General features: G+C 41.8%; 1 protein-coding gene across 2 annotated transcripts in view; it reads left to right on the forward strand.

Annotated features, from left to right (window-relative positions):
• LOC104462229 (chromosome unknown open reading frame, human C10orf76) overlaps window positions 1–20,924 on the forward strand; it is a 52,664-nt gene that overhangs the window by 23,108 nt on the left and 8,632 nt on the right. For both annotated transcript variants that reach the window (XM_010074092.1, XM_010074093.1), the window contains 5 exons: window positions 3,129–3,187; window positions 4,562–4,627; window positions 5,717–5,786; window positions 7,314–7,374; window positions 10,261–10,349. In XM_010074092.1, the coding sequence (XP_010072394.1) occupies window positions 3,129–3,187; window positions 4,562–4,627; window positions 5,717–5,786; window positions 7,314–7,374; window positions 10,261–10,349 (345 nt within the window). The remainder of the gene's footprint in view (window positions 1–3,128; window positions 3,188–4,561; window positions 4,628–5,716; window positions 5,787–7,313; window positions 7,375–10,260; window positions 10,350–20,924) is intronic.

Below are 20,924 nucleotides of genomic sequence, written 5' to 3' on the forward strand. Positions count from 1 at the left end.
GTTGTAAGGGCAAGGTCATAGTGTGAACATAACAAGTGATCTTTGGACTGTATTTCAGCCCATTACCAACTTTTGCTGTTGTTAGATTTAACAACTGAACAAAAATAGGGAGGTAGCTGCAGAGGTATGATACATCGATTATTGAACTTGAATGCTTGGCACTGTGTAAGAGAGCAGGCAGGAGAGTTTCCTTGTGCCTACTAGCTTGCAGCGAAATCGTATCTGGCTGTCTTGTTCAGTATGCAAGCTACTTGAAGAAAAAGTGGATAATTTAAATTAGGACCAAAAATATGAATGAAAATATCTAGTGCGCCCCTCAAAACCAAGGCCTAATCAGGCTTACCTATATCTTCTCGCAGAGATGTTGCTAACAGGTTGGATAAAGACACTCTGATAGTGGAACATAATTTTTAGACTATCCATTCCAGTGTTTAGCTACCCTTATTGTGAGAAAGCTTCAGGTGCATCCTAAATTCTTTGCTATGATTTAAATTAGTAGTTATCTTCTCTGAGATAGATACTGAGAACGGATTATTTCTTTCTTCTTTGTGACAGCCCTTATGTGTTTGAAGTCTCCATTCATGTTTCCTCTTGCTTTTGTCTTTAAGTTACACCACCTCAATCTTTGCTCAGTCATTTCTTATAGATTGCACACATGAGGAGGGCTTACCAGCTCCCTCAGCATTCTCATTTGCTTTTGTCAGGGTCACTCTTGCTGATCCAAGTCTCTGATGGAACAATTTTATGTTTTTCAATTTAACTTCTGCACTTTAGTCACTGTAATACGGAAAGTCAGCATAGGGCCTCGGGAACTGCCAAGCTGGATTAGTTTCAGATGGAGTGAAATCTGATAGAGGGGATTCCTTACTAAACAAGCCAGTGAGGGATGCGTTTATTCTCATATGAGACAGGAGTTGATGTTTCTTTCTTTACTTTGGTTCCAGCTTGTATAACATTTGAAATTTGTGTGGCTTAAAGACTTAATCTCTTTGCTGCCGTGGTAGTATGTGGGAGTGAGCTCCACTGGCCGTTTTAAAAAAGTATGCCTTCCAAACTTCTTGATTCTAGTGGCTATATTCCTGTCCTTATATTTTGATGATAGATGGGGCCCTGCCTAACTTTTTTTCTTCTTGTGTAAGACCAAGCGTGTGACACCAATATAGCAACAGGAGAGGAAGAATGAATAATTATAATTTACGCCATGGGTCTTGAGACAGGTGGGAATGCTTAGAGAGGAGACTGGTTTGTTTCACATCCAGGACTAGACAGTTGTTTTGGTCCTGTCCCAGAGAGCACAATTTAATAGATTGCGTTCCCTAGATCTTCCTCTTGTTTTCTCTCTTGTGTCAGTCAGAAGCAACTGGCTTGGGAGAAACAACAACCCTGCATAATTTTTTCCCATCTGTAGAATAGGGTTCATACTGCTATACTTCCCCATAGCGAGTGTTCTGCTTTGTTCCTTTAATGAAGGATGCTATGAAAGTATGAAGCATCTGAGTAACTGCCTGTATAGCTGCCCCATAACTGCCAAAAATGGCACAATGTTCACCTCGCATTGGCTGAAGGCAGAGTGGGAAATAGGAGCCTTTACAGCACAATCCCCAGAGAGACATGGTAGGAGCACCTACGAAAGTATACAGGGAGGCCTTACAGTAGGAAAATAACAAGGCTCCAGTGTATCAGAGTTCTTTGAGGCCATTTCTCCTGCTTTGCTGAAGTAGAAAACTTTTCACTTAAACCTTTTAGCTGAGGTAAGGAGACATAGCAGAGACTTTTAACTTTCCCATTACAAATTTCCTCTTCATCTTACTTAGTGGAGCAAGATGAAATCAGCACAATTCAGGGCACATCTTATTAGTAAATATCTGTCCCTCACCAGCACAGAAAAGAAAACGAAAGAGGCATCAAACTAGAGAGAACAGCTAGCTAAGCCCATTCTAGCTATTTTTATAGGTTGCCATATACACACTAACTAGCAAAGTGTTTGTAAAAGTGACTTGCAAAGATGCAAGGAGTTTGGCTGATGCTGTCTTCTGATTTATATGAAAGTGGTCTGACTGTTTCAGATTTTCCTCTCCTCCAACTCTTGAGTCTAAAGGCAGATGCCTGGGATGGCATGTTTAGTAGTCTTATGCTTTAGAGAAGCTGTTGGAGGTCTCAGGAATGTGCAGTTTTAGGCTTCCTCAGAATTTAGGTACAGGTATGCTGTTGTGGTTGCTTTTGTTTGGTTTTGTGGTTTTGGGGATGTGTGGTATGATTTGATTTTTAGAACAAAGATTTTTAAATGAGCTTGATTGGACAACGCCTTGAGCAACCTGATTTCAGCTGGCCCTGCTTTGAGCAAGGATTGGACCCAGAGGTTTCTTCCATCCTAAGTTACTCTATGACTGTATATATCTTGTTTTCTTGGTATTTCAAGGTTAAAACTGAGACAGAAGAGTTTTAAATAATCCAAATAAAAATTGCATTCTTCTGCTTTATTCCCTCCCTAGTTGTGAGCCTTTCACCCCTCCAGTTGTCATTCAGGGCAAAAGCTGCTTGAAGCTGTAAGGTGAATAACAAGTTGCAGAGCATGATCAGGGTGGAACTCCTTGGACTTAAAATGCGAAGTCTTTGCAGATTTCCTTCTTTCATGGTTTTGCATGGAGCAAAGTAGGTCATGTCTCTCAGTATTGGGGTTAATTGTTCTGCCACACTGTGCTGTGCCTCTACCAAAGCTTTGCTGCTTGTTTCATAACCTACAGGGGAGGTGATCTTTTTCTTTCCATCTTGTCCAAGAGAGGGAAAGGTACATCTCTGCTGTGACAGAAAGGCAGGGACTAACCCCAGTATTTAGAATATCTGTGGGAGTAAAAGTGAATGAGACAGAAGCCCCACTGGTAGTTATAGTGCTGTTGGATGTTCAAATCAGAAACTCCGCGGTTGGCACAGACTGGTGAAAAATTGGTGGGATTTAGTGGTCATGCTGGAGGCTGAGTGCTTGATGAGAGTAGCTAGCTATCATGGAGGAAGTAGGAGTGCAAAGAATCTCCAAGGCTGGGCTTTTCTCTTGCTGCAACAGCTGTCTCGCTTTTCGGCATTGCTAGGCTTGTGTGGCTCATGGAGGACTTGTTTTTTCTTCTTTGCAGATGAGCACCGGCTACACAGTGGCAAGCTGTGTCTGATTATCCTGACATGCATAGCAGAGGTAGGTTTCTTGTGTGAAACTGTTCGGCAGATGGTGTGTTCCAGGGCTGTATCTGCATACACGTCCCCTGCCTCCTGTTGAGCAGAAGCTGAAGATCCGCAGTGGTGCTGAGTCGTGAGGACTTCAGGCACTTAATGTTTTGCTAATATACCTGATGCAGTACTGTTAAAATTGACTTGAAACTTGAAAATTGGATCATCTTATTTGGGTTAGCCAGCTCCCAGGGATGAAGAGAGAATAGAGTGAACCTAAGCCTTTTCTTTCTTGGCTGTTGAGTGACCTTATGGTCTGCTTTTAAATGAGTAATGTGCTAATGGCTTTCAGCTCTGTGCTGTTTGTGGTAAACATGGGCAATGCCATATCCCTCCCACATAAGGATACGAGTCTGAAAGGAAGCCACATGGTTTTAGGTCCCTACAAGCAAGACAAGTAGCAAATCTGGTAGTAAGGTGAGAAAGCAGTATCACAGAGCTCTCTCAGCAGTCCTGGCTGAATGTGGTCCTGTCTCATGGGAAGTATATACTAATGGCTTGACTGATGTCCTGAGTGGTGATTGAGTTTGCATGGCTTTTGCATTTTGCTTGCTTGCAAGTAAAGACCTTTAATTCTTAAAAAAGAATAAAAAGCAGCAACGTTGATAGCCAGTGTAAGGATTCTGAAGTAGTGTTTCTTCAAGGTGCAGCCTGAAAGCTAATAATCTGCATTTCAAATATTTATAATTAAATGTTTTTGGCACTTGAGTTTTTCAAGTGTATACATAGATAATACAAGATAAGAAATTCTGTTTCTATGTAGCAAGGGCATGTTTTCGTTCTGGAATTAAAGGGAGCGTATATTTATTACCCAACATGGTTGTGCATTATCTGGAGGAATCACTTTGATTTAGAGCTGGTCTTGGAATGAGCTTTGTCCAAGGGATGGGACAGCTGATAAACCTCCCTGCTAGTACTGCAGTAACTTCTGGTATGATGGGTCCGTCGAAACACCAGCATAAACCTTTGTCCACACAGTCAGAGCGACTTGCGTGCTGGAGAACCACTCATGCATTATACGGCTTTTGTTAAACTCTTGACACTGGGGTGTGTGCAATCCAGAGTTTGGATGAGCAAAGGAGAAGAATGGAAAACAAATTGCTAACAAAACAAGCAGTAGTGCAGACTTTAACTCAAGTGGAATTGGGATCAGGAGGGGTTTACTTTTGTGTGACTGGAGACATGGGTGGGGAGAAGAAGAGGTGACAGGTGGCTTTCTAATCTTATAGCTGTATGTTGGCAGTTTTACACTGAAACACATGTGATTTGAGACGCAAGTGGAAGGTGTTGGGTACTTGGTTGGCTATTCATATCTCCTCTCTTTTCTTGCTCTTTTCAATAGGATCAGTATGCTAATGCTTTTCTCCATGATGACAACATGAATTTTCGAGTAAACTTACACAGGATGGTGAGTCTTTTCCTCCAGATGGTCTGTTTTCTCTTTGAGATGAGAATGCAGAGGATTTGAGTCACTGTATGTTGAAAACGGTGTCACAGATATCTAACCTAGATTGCTAAGGTATGTGGAAATACTGTGAGAAATGCAGTAGTTGGGGAATGAGTTTGAAATTGCACTCGGAATGCCTCGCTCCTTCAAAGAACAAAGAGCTGGTTGCCCTGTTGGTGAATTCAGAGGCCTGTGTAGCTGCGAGGAGCTCTGTATTATGCTGTCTCTGAGGAATCAGTGGTAGAGAGAATGTTCTCCCTTAATCTTTAGCAAGCGTTAGCCCTCATGTGATATATTAACAGCCAGCTGGAGTTACACAGAGCCCTCTGATTTGGCTTATGCTTCATCCTGGGTGTGGTATTTCACCTTCAAGGAGGAAACTGTCTTTTCCAGAGCTTTTTACTGTAGGTGTCTGTGTCCTTGTCTGGCTTGTGAAGCTGTGTAGTTACAAGTAACTTGAATGGTTATCCTAACTTGATGCATTTTGTCTTTGTGTGGTACTGGCAAATTCCACCTCATCTGATAGCGAAGCAGCACTTGAAAGTGTCACTAGTCCAGGACAGAAACAAACATCTTACTTTACAGTGAGCATACTGCACTTAACTTGCCATTCAATTAGCCTTTCTCGTCTGTTAACAATAAAGACCAAAGCCATTTAATACTGCACAGGCTGTTAAGAGTGCAGATCAGACTACTGGGTCAGGAGCAAATCAGTACGTTAACCAAGGTGGAGGAATTGCTGTGTGATTTTTTTGTTTGTTTGGTTGGTTGTCGTTCCTTCTTTTTTTCTCTTTCCCCCCTCCCTTGTGATAAAACAGTGCCCTCCAGTTACAGGGCTAGAGAAACAAAAACCCAGTGGTCAGCATGATGAAAAGCAGGCACAATTTTGCTCGAGCCACGACCTTTAGGATTAATATAGGTGAGATAGCAGTTGGAGAAAAAGACAATGAGAAGCTTGTGTGATGGTACTATTTGCATGAAAAAACCGGTAGTACTCAGAATGTCACTTCAAGCTTCTGCTGACTTCTTTTCATCTCTGTGTGTTTGAAGCCAATGAGACATAGAAAGAAAGCAGCAGACAAGAACCTGCCCTGTCGCCCACTGGTGTGTGCAGTGCTTGGTGAGTATTGTTGGAGTACAGGTGTGCTTGTGGTTCCCAAAGCATGTTTTGTTCTGCAATAGAAATATGACATTTGTGGATTAAGGGAAGGGATGGATAGGCTTAAAAGGAGGGCAGTTACATACTAAAGATATTTCCAGTAATTGACTGTCCATCTCTGTACATGGCTGCCTCACAAAGAAATTAAATCCAAGATTGCTGCTCTGTAGCAAGAAATCCTATATATGTTTACAGTAAGTTTTGCATAATTCTGTTAGCCCCTTTTACCTGAATTAGTAACAATAGGGAGGGCAGCTGATTAATAAATTTGGTGTTTTAGGTGTGTGTGATAACAGTTAGTCACAAGCACTTTGTAGATGATATGATGAGGGCAAACCTATGGAAAAGACACGTTTGTGAACGTGTTTGCTGGGCATTTAGCCTTTTCTGAGAAAAAAAAAAAAAAACAGAAACGTCAGTAGCTAGTGTTGGTTTTGCCTGTTGATATGGAGGCACAGTTGAAAGCTTTTCATGCAGTACATGATTAAATCATGACACTCATTGCTATGGAGGCCAAAAGCATAAATGGGTGCAGAAATGGACAGAGCCTGGATCCCTGAATTACTCTTGAGCCTAATGTTATGGAAGCAGTCTGAGATTCCAGCATTTTCAAACAGGTAATTGTTGAAGCCAAAACACAACAGCTGTGTGAAGAATCTTTCTAGACTTACCAGATTTCATGCATTCTTTCACTAGACTGTTTTTAGTCACTTTTGAGTCAAATTGCTGGGCTATTAATTCCCTAGGAAGTTATATCTCACAATTGTTACCACTGGCATGGGTTAAGCATTTTATGCTGAAGTTGTATTGGGCGGAGAACACACACACATATTCAGTTAGCATTTATTAGCTGAACCATAGCAACTTAATCTCTTTCAGTTGTATTTCTATGCTCTTTGCCTCTTATCCTCACACTGGGAGGCCTTAAGTGTTAGATACATTCTCTTTTTTTTTTTTTTTTTTCTGAATGAGTCTTTTGCAAAGGCTTGGCCTATGTTGAGATCAATCTAGGTTTACTTGCCTTATAATTTATTTTAGGGAAAAATAGGTATTCTCTACAGTGTCTTCTCTTTAAGTAAACACCTAGGTTGTGCATCGTTTCTGGTAAGAATGATTTTCTGAAATGTGCTTGTCAATGGAATTTTCCATTAGTGACAAGTCTTGACATGTGAGAGCAATTCTAAGCATCAGAAGTCGTGGTGTATTCTTTATTTGGCTAGTCGTAGGGGGGAAGGCATATGGGCAAGCAGTGCCTCAAAGCAAATTATATTATGTGCCCTTAGTTGCCAGCAGTTTTATTTTTAATTCCAGGGGATGTCTAATGTTCTTTAAAACAAACAAACAAACAAAAATTTCTCTCATCTAAGCAGGACTGTTGTCTGGTAGAAGTAGGTAGGTAGGTGGAGTAGTTCGACTTCCTCAGTGTTGTCTACTAGAAGGTAACTGTAGCTAGCTCCATACTTACTTTATCATTTTCTTTTCTATCAGATTTGATGGTGGAATTCATTGTAACACACATGATGAAAGAATTTCCTATGGATCTCTATGTGTAAGTTTCTATGGGGTGACTCATTGTGATTTCATTTGAAGTTTGAATTTGGGTCGAATTCTAGTCGTAGAGCAATCTTATGGCTGAAGTAACACTTTGTGGCTGGTGGGGAGCAGGATGGCTTTTCATGAACTCTCCCAGCAACTTCTTCTACTTCTAAAATGCTCTACTTCTAAAAACTGAAAAACTGAAAGCAAAATGAATTTCCATCTTTCAGACTAATTTTCTAATCTACTTGATCAAACACAAAGAGCTTTTCAATCTGAAAGAAGTTTCATAATACAGAGTCATTGCAAGAATCCCCACTTCCCAGAAGATGAGTCTTGCTCTAGAAACTGAAAATACACTTTTGAAAAACCAGGGATGACTGACGTGAGGCCTGGAAGGCAATGTGGAGAGTGGGAGAGAGGTTTAAGCCTGAAATAGCCTGCTAGTAGGCAGCAAGGGGTAAGATTTAACAATGGGGAAAAGGAGAAAAGGGGACCGGGCTACGCACCAGCAGGGCTTGTGTCCCAGGAGGCCCCTAGAGTGCTTTGTTCTGCTTTAGCCTGGAGGGCAGAAACAGGATTAGGCAGATCATTGGCTTTGCTCTGACTGTTTGTGCAGTACTGAATTTCCCCAAGGCTTGAACAGCACTATATTCTGTAGAAGAGATAAAGATACATAGGCTGTTTTCCCCTAAGGTAACTTTTCAGCTTGTTCTGGTTTTGCCCAAATAACCCTGCAACTACAGTGCCTTTGCAGGGGTTGTGTATAGTTCGATTATGAGTTTGAGAAATGTTTTTGGTTTTTTTAGTGACAATTACAGAATGAGTTGTAGATGGGTGTAGCACATTGGAATTTCACAGGAAAGGTGTGAAATGCTTGGGCTCAAAAGTAAGGTCACATCTAGAAACCCTATGAGAATAAAAATAATGAGCAGTAGCAAACATCGGTGGACATCTGTATCCATTCATTTTGTCATGTTTGTGCAGTCCTTTCACTGCACTCCTGTCTGAAACCATCCCATAGCAGACACAATCATTGCAGACAACGTGGGTGTTCTGAATGCATAAATAGTCATCCTTCTCTGCAGTACATTTGAAAGGTGACAATACGAAGCTGCTAAAGGGAGGGCATGTTAATATTTAAAAGAGAAATCCAGGTTGTTTTGACCCAGGGTGTCTTTTGTCCATTATGTGTGTTATGGATCCTCAGCACAAAGCTAACAGACAAAAACACCCCACCAGGATGGGTAACTTCATAGCTAAAGCAGTTTCGTGTGGTTTGGGAGTCTATAGGCTTGTAGCTGGTGCTCTGGCTCTTTAGGCAGGGCACTAGGACTGTTCTGCCCCTCCTCATCCCTTTTCTTCCATGCCTTGATTTCACCCAGAGAGCTGTATGCTACTGTAAACAACTACAGAGTTTCAATGCTGAGATATGTCTGCAGAATATTTTGTGTTAATAGCTATTCTAATTTTAAAGAAATGTTTTAGCAATTGCCAGATTTCTCTGGTCAGTACCTTAAAATAGTGTTTTTGCAGAGGCCAGTTTTAGTCTTAGAGCCAAGCAGATACATAGGTGGAAAGGTACTGGGCATTGTCTGGTACCAGTAACATCAGAAATAGCAGGTTTCTCACCAGAGTGGTTGTTGTTCCTGATCTGAAGACAGTTGTCTGTATCCTAGCTGGTTTGCTTCCTTTTCTTAGTCGAATTTGTGAGAATTCAATTTGAAATATAGCACTTAATGTGATGGTCAGCTATTAAAAATGGTTTTACCTTTATTAATCTAAAGTTAGTTTCAGTCCTCACCCCATCGTGATATTTTTGGGGATCATCTAAGGGTCTGAAAAGAATAATTTTTGCCTTTTTTGCATATTATTTCTTAAGGCTTTTTAAAGCCTTAGTTTGAACTCTTCACCCCATTTGGAATAACTTCCATGTAATTTTTAAAAATTTTATTTCTCTGTTTGTCTGATGTGTAGTGTCTTTCAGTAGTGTCTTTTCAGAGAGATGTTGATGTTAATGAGATAATGTATTTTTGAGATACAAGGATTTGGGGAAAAAGGAATATTTCCTTTTTGAAGTCTTCCTTTTTTTTCCTAAATGTCAGTAACTAAAAATAGCTTGGTCTTAACAAATTCAAATTCGTATATGGTTACTGTCATGTCCTTAATGTTAGCTAGTGCTAGATAATTTACTTGTTATGTTGTGTATTTGGTTCTGATGTTATTTGTGAAGAATGTGCGCCTATGACTTTGTATGAACACTAGATGCTATAGAGACCTACAGGATTTGGAGATTTCACAAATATACTAACTGTATGTTGGGGGATTTCAGAGCTTCTAGGGATATTGCTTGATCATTCCAAAGCTCATACTGAAATTATTTGTTTAAGGAGACTAGAAAATTTGACAGAAATCTTTCTGTCTTTTTAAAATATATTTAAACTGCATACCTCAGTCAAACTATAAATCCTGCAGTTTGACACTGTCACTTCCTTTATCCTCGTCATTGGGCCAGAGACACTGAAAAGCTTCACTGTGTCCAGATTTTACAAAAACTGAGCATAGTATCTCATACATCCGGAGCCTGCAAGTTAAGTAACACCTTTTGTGGAGCTTATGAGTCCCTCGGGTAAGGGCATCAAGGAGTGGAAAGTATTAATTAAATATAAACAAGAAACTTGCATTTGTAGTTGCTCTAATCGTGTTGAGCTTAAACTGGCATACAGGTCCCTTTCTCTCATCTCGTCTGGTTCTTGTGGGTGTTACTTCCCTTTAGGAGTCCAAAACTATGAGCCCCATCCTCGTCTGATAGCCTTTGAGTTTGTCTGTTTCCCTGCTGCTTTCAGAGACATTTCCAGGGAAATCCAACATAATTAATCCTTTGCCCTCTCTTTTCCAGACGGTGCATTCAGATTGTGCACAAGCTGCTGTGCTACCAGAAGAAATGCAGAGTGAGGCTTCATTACACCTGGAGGGAGCTGTGGTCAGGTACTTTGCATCTGCAGAGACAGTCAAATACAAAAAGCCCAGGGTGTGTGGCTGTTTGGTGTCTGTGACTGCTTGTTCCATTGCTGTGGGGTTAAACAGCAAGCAGCAATTCTGTTAAAGCATCTTTATTTTGCTTCTTAGTTGCTAGATGCAAATTACTTCTTTTGAAAAGCCCGGTCATAATGGTAGCTAATTTACTTTCTTGTCTGGCCATGATCACCATGGTATCCAAATGTCTTTTGTTTTTCTGTGTCATTACCTGAGTCCCTCTTCACCTGATTGGAGAAATGGAGCAATGTTGTATGCAGTGGTGTTTCTCTCTGGTATTTGTGAGTAGAAAGGAGACAGGCTCTTGAGTAAAGGCGGGTAGACCTTACTTTTCCTTTTTACTGTAGCAGACAGATGGATACACACAGAATAGCGCGTGCAGCTCCTTCTGAGGGGAGCAACCTATAAATGTCAGTGGGAGCAAAGAGAAGCTTTTACCTCTGACCTTTTCAATGATGGTAAATAGTCTCGTTCATGCCACTGGTATCCCAAGACAGATAAGTTGTGGGGTTTGACTTGTTTCTCATAATCTAGTGGACGTAGCTTTGTGGGACTGTTTTGTGATGCAGTCATTGTGTGGGAGGTCTGAGGAAGGGGGTAGCAGAATGGATGATGAGACCTAACAGGCTTCTTTCGTGGATATAGTGGGTGCTTCCGTTTTTATCCTGGAGGCAGCGAAGTAGCTCAGCTAGGAAAGTACAGTTAATCCCCTAGCTGTTGTGGCTTAAACAAGAGCTTTATGAAGACTCAAGGGAATGAGGCCCTAATTGTGTATTCCTGGAGCTGTGCTTGAGACCTAGGATCAGCGACTTGGCTGATGAAATGCTCCCATCAGAAATTTGAGAGAGGATGACTTTTGAAAAAGGTGGTGATGAGTGGTTCCTGAAGCTGTTCTCAATTAACACTGAGTACTTCCCTTCAGGAGCTTTGCACAGCTGAGTGTAGGTACAGAGAAATGAACCAATCTGAGTCACTTTCAGCTATTAAATTTTCTCCTTGGGTGACATGTGGCCCATTCAGACTTTCTAAATTATTGCTGTAGAAGGTGAAGTGGACGTCCCTAATTAAGGGATTAGCGATTTCTTTTTGGTTGTTTTCTTTGCAACAGAGCCCCTAGAGGCATGGCTGCAGTGTAGTGCCAGTTCAGGAGTAGAGCGTGTATAATGTGGATGTCTGTTGTGAATAGAAATTGCATCTGACAGTGTGTGTGATACCTCCTTGGCAGTTACCAGTGAACTGGATCCATTCCTATTTGGCCAGGCTGAGCTGGGTTTTTCCTACGCACTGTTGGTATGGAAGTCTCAAATATAATGCCTTTTGCTTGAAGGGACTGTTCCATAGTTCAGAGAGCACACTCTCAGGCATCTTTCAGTCCTTACCTTTCCCAATTTCAGGGGGAAAAAATGAAAAATCATTGCTACACACAGAGATTCAGTATCTTGGGATATTCTTGTTAGCTTTCTCTAATTAGCTGGCGTTTGTGTAGTGCTTAGGAAACGTAATGTGCCTCAGAAGTGTTAAGTACTGCACATGCTTTGAAAGCAAAGCAGTAAAGTACAAAGAACTTGGATTGATCAAGTTTCTGTAATGGACCTGGAGTGTCTGCACACCTGATGTAGCTGAAGAGTTCCATGTTTGCTGTAGATTTCTGCATGTTTAGGGAGATCCTCTAATGTGGGAATAAATTACAGTAGGAATGTTTCAAATTTTTTCTTATTGAATGTTGAGGTGAACAGAGAGATTCTTCAGTAGCTGCTAGGTGATTCACCCAGGCTGGAAAGGCACTGAATGGCATGTGCACCTGTCAAAGGGCACATCCTGGCTGCTCCAGGTGTGTACTTCTAGAGTGCTGTATGTGGCAGACTAAATGCTAATTGCCAGCCCAGTCTTGAATATATTTCATAATTAACTGTTATCCCTGTCAAGGCTCCTCTTTGATTCTCCAGACTGCTGCTGCCTTTGATGTGAAAGAATGGCCAATTTTCTGGTCTTGATCTATCTGACAGACAATTCCAATCCAGAGCACAGGAACCTCTGAATCAATTTCTGTCCTTTATATGAGCATGTTCCCCTTTGGGCTTTTATTTTTGAATTGAAGGATTAGTTTTCACTGCTGGATGAACAGCTAAAAGGGAGCAGCTATTCACTGTAAGGTCTGAGATCTCAGGTTGCCCCATCAACAGTGCTTTACAGAAGGTCTTCAAGCCCACACGTGTCTTCTTGAATGACAAGGTGTGTGATGACTGCAGCAATGTCCCTGTTGTGCGGTGTGGATAATAGCAGTGGAAGCCCCCCAATGGGGCTGAGTGGAACAAGAGAAACTGGAGGGAATTGGTGTAAGGAAGTATTAAAAGAAAGTGAGAGAATTCTACCTGGCACATAAGAGGAGGAGAGTTGTTTCAGGCAGAAAATTGCGTGGGAGAAAAAGACAAAGGGAATACTGTGGGGTAGGTAGTCGGTATAGGGTGCGGAGGAACTGAGATAAAGGTTGTAGGTGGAACCAGTTGCAATGTATGGAGCCTTCTGTTCACTTGCCAATTCTAATGTTAGCTGGTCTTTAATTAGGGAAAGCCACTTGTGTCATCTGATGGATAGATGCTCATTCTTTGTGGGTGGTTTGTCTTCAGTATGAAAGGGTAGCAGTGCTTTGAAAAAGTTTCTGTGTTTTCTTTATTGATTTTAAGTTGCAATGCTTGCAGAGAAAAGCAGTGGAGCCAGGTATTTGGCATGTCCCAGGACACGTATCAGGCTGTTTGTGCAGCCTGTAATACTTTACAGTTTTTTGGATATGCCGTGATGTGGCACATTGCTTATGTATGATCTTACTTCTGTTGGACTTCCTTTCTTCCACATCTGAGCTTCGGGAAGGGCAGTATTGTTACAGAGTCTTTGGTTGTGATCCAGCCTTAGCTTCCCTGTTAGATTAATTCTTTTAAGTCAAGGGGCCAGGACCATGGCACTCAGAACAGTATGAATCTCTAGCTGTGCTGACCAGGTGACCAAGAATGTTTATCTGACAGAGAAAGATGCAGGGGTTTGAGAGCTGGAAGCAGGATGGAGAGGAAGGAAGATGTGTAGATGGCAAAAATAGTACATATAAGCAGACTGTAGCTAAAAGTAGGGTGAAAATAATTATCGAATCACTAGTGGAGCTGGATTCTGGAATATCCTAAAAAGAGGGCTGGAGAACAAAAAGCAATTGTAATTTGATTGGCCTATGAAGATGATTATCAAGCACAGTTACTGATGGGTGCATCAGATACTCAGATCGAGAGACACCAGTTGATCTTGGTTCTTCTTTAACAGACCTTTTCAGCAGATTGTTAGATTCAGTTCAATCATCTGTGGCTCTTCCCTTTGAGCGCTGAAGAAAATCTTCAGGTTTTTAATCTGTGACAGTGTACCATTCCTGGTGACCAACCTGGAAATTCGGCCAAGGTCAGAAACTGTAAGTGGATATGATTGTTGACCTGTTCCCTCACAGGCATTTTGGCCAATTGGCAGGTCTCCTGGGCTGTTATGCAAGGTACCTGTTGCTTTTTAAGCATTGATTTATTGAATGTCAAGTGTAGGGTACTTTAGAGAGCTGATAAGGAAAGTTTACTTGGTAACGACCAGTCCCCTCCTCTCAGATATAGCATGTTATGCCCCGTGTTTTTCTTAAGTGGTTCTCCGTGTTGTGTGAAAATATGAGGTTAATTTTGGTGGTCATAAAGGCGAGGGTTGGGTTTCAATTGTTGAACTCTTAACTCATTTGTACAGCACTTGAGTGATGGAAGGTGCTATATATGTTGTTGTTGTCAAGCATGTATAAGCTATGCCAAAAGAGTTTTCATGAGTCATTTAAGCTTTTTATATAAAAAGACCTAATTTCTTCAACTCCTCCCACCTCAAAATTAGTAATGCTTGAGCAATTCACTCTGAGCTTAGGGGGTGCAGGTAACTTCTTTGCAGTTGCTATGGCTTGCTTTAAGCAAAAGCCATGTTTAAGGAAACAGAAAAGCAATTCTAATATAGACTTACAATGGCCAGAGTAGATCACAGAAAATCTTAAATATAATGATGAATAATGGTGAAATAGCTGTTTATTAGGGCAATTGAATGCAAGGTAGGATTAAAAATTAACTTTGCCATTAGTAAGCATTGAAGATCAGTTTCCAAATTATTGTAACATAAGGGCTACAGTTTCTTATCTTGTAGTTTAGTTAATTTGATAGATGTGGAATGCACTGTTAAAGTGAAGGTGCTTCAAAAGTATAACACTATCAAGAGGTTAATTTTTTTCTGTTTTTGTTTTAGGATTATCAAAGGAGACTTTTGGTATGCTACTGGACAGGATATACTTTTATCTTTTTCTGTAGATTCCTTACATCTTTTTGTCAGTTTCTGTATTTATGGCATGAGGATAATATTGCGTTCAACATCTTTTTGGGTGAATACTAAAGTGAAAGGCTTCTCTATGGTACATTTCAAAATAAAGTAACAATCTTTGGGGAAAAAAAAACTGCTTTCAGTATGTGTAACACACTTGCCCTTATACAGTGTATGTTTGAGGTGGTATTGTTTAGTCACTTGTACCTTGCTTTGTTATTTCTGCATCTGAAATATTATTAATAGTATTTGTTACCTGTAGCATTTCTGGTTCTCTGGGTGTTGATCAGGTCTGCTTCATCCCTCTGATTAGTGTCACTGAAAAGATTGGAAATTAGGTGATGTTTTATCTCCCCTTCATCTCTAATCCTGTTGTCACTGTCACATTCTGCAGCAGCTACTTGGCAAGGGAAGCTTGTCATCTTGCTGCTCTTGTGGAGGCAGGATTCATATACTGGTGCACCAGACAGTCTAGTTCACTGGTAAATGCCTGATCACTAGATGCCATGAGAGTTTGAAAGACTATAAGGCTGCTTGGCCAGTTAGCAGATGACTTAAATATTTTAGGAAAAATAATTAAATACCAAAATTTGACTTCCTGTCTTATGTGGCTTTAAAAAATGCTACCAAAGTTCAAGATCCAACAGCACTGTCTTTTGCATGGTTCTGAAGTCTTTAAGAGTTAAGAGGAAGCAGTCATGGTCCAGCTGATGCTGTGGATAAGGCTGCTGTGGTAATTTCTGTGCAGTGAGGAATTCCTTAATATAGTAACAAAGAAAGAAATGTCTTTAAGCTGTGAAGGATGTTGCAAGCATAAGACAACGATCCCTTCAGCACAGCATCTTCAAAGGTAACTAAATAAAGGTTATGTGTATAGGGATAGGGTAGAAGGAAGAGGAGCTTGTGTGTTAAGTGTAAAATGCTTTCATAAAATTAAATTTATGGTGAGTACAAAGAAGGTCTGTCTCTAAAGGGTTCTACTTGAACTTTCTGTTTTGGGAAGAGAAAGAAGTCATTATGTGAAACTTGACCTTTCAAATACCTTCCAGCAGAAATGCTTTCTGACTTCACTGCGCTGGTTGTAAACTGTAAAGAAAACTATAGAATAAGTGCTAGAATTTTAACACCTGTGTAGGTCAACATACTCTACCTGATGCAGGCTTTGCCAGGTGCTTACCCTCTCATTTCTCCATGCCTTTTGACAGTCAGAGGCTGGCCCAGCTTTTCAAAGCTGCCAGAGATTTGAGATCTCGTGAGTTAAGTACAAGGTGATGCTGGCTTTTTAAAGAGAATGCTGCTTCACTGAGGAGTGAGGCTGGAAGTGGGAAGGATGGGCTCCTTCTGCAGTTCCCAGTGACAGTTCAGTGGAAGCACCAGGAACTGAGGGAGGAAGAGGCAAGAACACTGTCCAGGCTGTTTGAAGATGAGCTGCTGGGCAGCTGCAACAGGAATGGCAGTTCTGAGTTGATGGGGTAGGTAGGTCTTTGGAGCTGGGGAGGATCTCAACCTGTGAAGATGGAGAGCCTGAGATCAATTGGAGATGATAGTGTGTTAGGAGCGAGAGGAGGCCCTGAGTATAGAGGGTCTGGGTGGGATGAGGTCTGGGGCTAGAGGGTTAGAAAGTCTGGGAGATGTTACCAGATAGGGTTAGATTTGAGTTAGAAATAATTGCATAATCGGAAAAGGGAGCTATTCAGCATTTTGAACTCTCATGGATGGGACTAAATATTCTTTGCCTGTTTTATTTGAATGCCTTCCTGGGACTATACTTCAGTGTGGGAAACTGAGGAATGAGAGCTAGCGTCTAGCTTAGGTGTGTATCCTGGGTATTTTTTTCCCAGTGCTTCTTAATGTATTGCATGCTTTAAAGAGGAAATGATGTTTTCTTCTCAGAATAATGTTTTGACAGTTTTAGCTGTGCTTATGACTTCTTTCTGTGCCAAGAAGGATATGGACAGGACATCACAGGTCATGTATTAGCACCCTAAGGGTGGAGATGCTTAGCTCTAGGATTGCAAAAAACAGCAAGGTCCTTTAGTATTCTGACAAACTGCACTATTAAGTTGAGGTTTTGGAATTAGTGTTTATTTCCAAGTGGCTCAGTAAATCACTATTAAAATTGTGATTAACTTGCATTTCATGCAGTGTCCGTGTCTATGTCAACTTGTGTCACCTTTACTTGTAGGTGACTGGCCACTTCTATTTCTGTTCCTTATCTTTGAAATTGAAAGAAAGTAGATAATGTTGGCCAGCTGCTTAGCAGTAAACCGAACAAGTTCACAAGCAGTTGTGCTTGTTGACTGCAGTGAAGTTTCTGAGGAGGTGGAATAGTTCTGAAGATCTGTTGGAAAGAATAGTTTCTCACAGAAACTAAAAGCTGTAACTGTTAGGTGGCATAGAATAGGTAGTGGGAGTTGGCAGCTGTTAGAGTTGCCTATTTTTTTTACTCATAGGAATGCTGGTGTTTGGCTGGACATGTACTGTGTTGGCACAAGCTTGGTGCTGGAGTGCAGCTGTTCGTCCTGTTAGCTATTTCAGTGAAATAACTTGTAGTCTGCTGCCATTCTCAACTAGTTCTCCAATTTCATGTTAACCTTTCCACGTTGCCTCCTTCGACCAAAGCTGAAACACTTCTGTGGTAAGAACACACGGCCATTTGGTGAAATGTACTGGTATAAGTCTTCTAAAGAAGATAGTGTAAGAAATGCAAAAACTCAGTGGCTCTCTTGTAGAAGAGGACATTCTAAATTCCCTGCATGGGGCATCTCTAGGAAGCATCTGCTTTTACTTAAATGCTTCTTAGTGTACTATTACTTAATTCTAGTTACCCTCACATTATTTTAACATATTTTAATACTGATAACAAAGAGTTTGGCCCCAGTTGCCTATGAAGAGAAAAGAATAATACAAGATTTGTGGCTATTATTGATCACCTGGTAAGATCAGGATGGGAATTACTCATCAACAGAGTCTTGCTCAGATGAGCACAAAGGGAATTTAGCCATTTAAGTGGACAGAAATGTAGTAACCTTTTGGTCATCCTGACACAGCGGGGCAGGTCTCATCCAGCTATGTTGTTCTGTCCAGCAAAATTCTTTTTAAATAAGGCTGGCCAACACTGGAGAGTTTGATTGTGAATCCCTAACAGTTTGCAGATCGTGATGACCTAGTGGAGACAGTGTGATAATTTATCCCAGGAAACAGTTCCATTGATGACAGAAGTATTGCAGACAGAGGAGTTCACAGCCATTTCTTTGTCTGCACAGAGGGGTTGCGGCATTCCGAATGCAGTGATTTATCCCTGTCCGCTTTCTGTTTTCCAGAAGCAGCACTCCTGGGTCCCTTACTTTGCTGTCCTTCCATGTTATCACACAATGTTTCTGCTGTTTCTCCAGATGCTCCTCCTTTTCTGTCTTAAAGCCCCATGCAAAAATGTGCAACCTTAACTCCCAAGACTACTATTTAATTAACAATGTGAACCTGCTCTGTCAGACAGAATAGATTTGAGCTCAATACTTCCCTTTCCTCTACAGAGGAATGAAGCTTGTGGGTGTGTGCTTTTTTTATTTTTTAGGAAAAAACATATTGTTCATCTGAGCTTCAGCTGAAGTTGGAAAATTTGGTTTCTTTCTTCCTGGTTGCTGGATTGCTATCAAGCAGCATTGCTCTAGCATCAGCAATCAGCATTTCCATTAAGCTTGCAATTTTCACACCATTGGCCACAGTTGGGTGGGAACAGTGAGTACCAGGGATGGGGACTATGTAAAGAAAGTATAGGATTTGAAGTAAAGTGGCCTACTCAGCTGATCCTGGCAGCCATGGGTTATGCCAGCATGTGCTCCAGCCCTCTGGCAAGCTGTTTTTTCTTATTAAGAATACAGACTGCTTTCATGCTTATACCCTCAGAGTCATGGGGAGAAGAGGGAACAGCTGTAGGTGCTGAAATGTGGGCGATGGGGAGCCTGCCAGTAGCTGGCTGCTGTCTGCCACAGAGCTCTGGTGGCCAGGAGCATGAATTCAGCAGCACCTGTAGCAGCAAGTAGGGAGGCAGCAGTGTCAGCAGTTAGAGGAGCAGTCCAGCCAGGTGAATGGTTACAACTATGAGCAGTGTGCTCCCCGCTCATCAGCGCAGACGGAAGGAGCTGAAACATGTTGAATAGTGATGTTGACAGAGCTTTTATTGGTTCCCCTGCTCCTCTGAGAGGGGAGTGCAGCAATGGTGCAACAGTCTTGTTTTCTAGCACTTTGGCTGATTGACAGGAAGCTACAAGTGCTGTCCCTGAGTAATTGGTTCACTTGTCCAAGGATGCTGGGATAGTTTGTGCCTCAGGGGGTTCTGGTGCATTAGTTTATAATAGCAATGTAGCTATTTCTTGGACATGCTTCCTATTCCTAGAAACTACCTTTCTTGGTTCTTTTCTGTCAAATCCTATCTGTAGATATTCATCTCCTGCTGAGTTTGTTTTGATCACCGTTCTGGTGAGAGTCTGCCAATGCTGAACATGGCCAGATCTGCACCCTCTGAAGGGTCATCTCAGTATATTGTATTTGAGCCTTTTGCTTCCTACTTCTGAATTTCTCTTGAGGAATAGCATTTATTACGGGTGATTACTCTGTTCCAGGATTGTCTCTCCTCCTCCTAGCAGCACAGTGCGATATATGGTTATCCTAGCTTGGCCCTTGTGACTTCCAGTCTGGAATAGGAGAGTGGACTGGTCTGTGGTTATGGTATTGTCGTGTTGTGAGAGTCTGTTATTTCCACACTCTGTACTGTAGTTTCCCATGTGTAAGGGGATCATGCTGAATTTTGGAATCTGTTGTGAGAAACCGTTGTTTGGCTTATTACTTTTCAACAGGCATTTGATGTTCGCCAGTTAGAGACAGAATACTGAGCATAGGTGGGCCTTTGGTCTGAACCAGGTACAGCCAGGGCTGTTCTCATTGCTCCATTTATGCTTCCAGTGCTGTTTCAGACATGATGGTGATTTTTTCACTTTTATGTTGGAGGAACTGAAAGCACACAAAGTACTACTTTATAAGGAATTTAATCCAGTTTCTTCTTAATTCCAGTCTAGTTCACTAATCCATACCAGATGGGGCTCATCATGTACTGCTATGAGTGGTATGGACCTTGCCTTCAGAGTGTGTTTATGTGAACAGGCTGGCTGTAAGGGGTCCAGGATGATTACTGTCATGCTGAAGTAAATTTGGAGGCAGAGGATTTCTGTGCAGCAAGGAAGTATTGCCCAGATGTCATTATTGGCTGTCCTGTAGTGACATGTGGGTGGGGATCATCCTAAGGGGCTGTGAGTTGAAACACTGAAAGCAGGACACTGAATGTACTGTTGGTACAATGGTAACTTCTAGAGGGAATGGGAAAGTCCCTGTTCTTCCCAGTGTGCCCGGAGAGTTGGAGGGTAGAAAATTGGGGGATTTTAATAGAATACAGGATCCTGTTAATTGATGCTACATTGCAGCTTCTGAGGAGCCTTCACATCTCTTTCTTCCTTGCTCCTTTGTCGAGGGCCATTATATGCACCATTAGAAGATTGCTGACCTGTGAACACAGCAGATGCAGTGACAGCGGCCTCCATACTTTGCTCAACCCATCCAAGCTCTCATTGATGTGTGTCTCGGGGCTGTTCTCTTCTGCTCTGCTGTGCAATAACACATCAGAGCCTTCTGATGCTCTTGGCAGAGTCTGTGCTACATTTTGACTTGCCCAAGGGACAGTGGTACTACTCCTTTTTTTCCCTTTTCTCTACTTAACCAGCCCCCACACTCCTGTTGCATTACACATGATCCAAAGAGTGAACACCAAGACACTAAACAGAACAAAAACTTTGTGAGAATCCCAAATGTGCTGAGGCTGAATTTACTTGTGTTTGAAACAAGGCTTACAGGGAGAGAAGGTAAGTCTGCTATGGGAGGAGGATAGGGGAAAGAGGGAGTGAAGGACACCTGTCTAGGCCCACAGCCTCCTGACAGAGGATTGGCTTGAGGAAGGGCAACAAATAACTGAGCAGGAACACTGTTGCTCCTTGTACTGGGTGTGTCAGATGCAGCCAGCCTCCCCCAGCAGCCTCCCAGTGCTGGGCGCTGCCCTGGCAGCCAGCAGGGTGTGTGACACAGCTGGGGAGGGGCGGGGCCGGCGCA

This window comes from Pterocles gutturalis, unplaced genomic scaffold (assembly GCF_000699245.1).
Source record: "Pterocles gutturalis isolate BGI_N339 unplaced genomic scaffold, ASM69924v1 scaffold5567, whole genome shotgun sequence".
NCBI lineage: Eukaryota > Metazoa > Chordata > Aves > Pterocliformes > Pteroclidae > Pterocles > Pterocles gutturalis.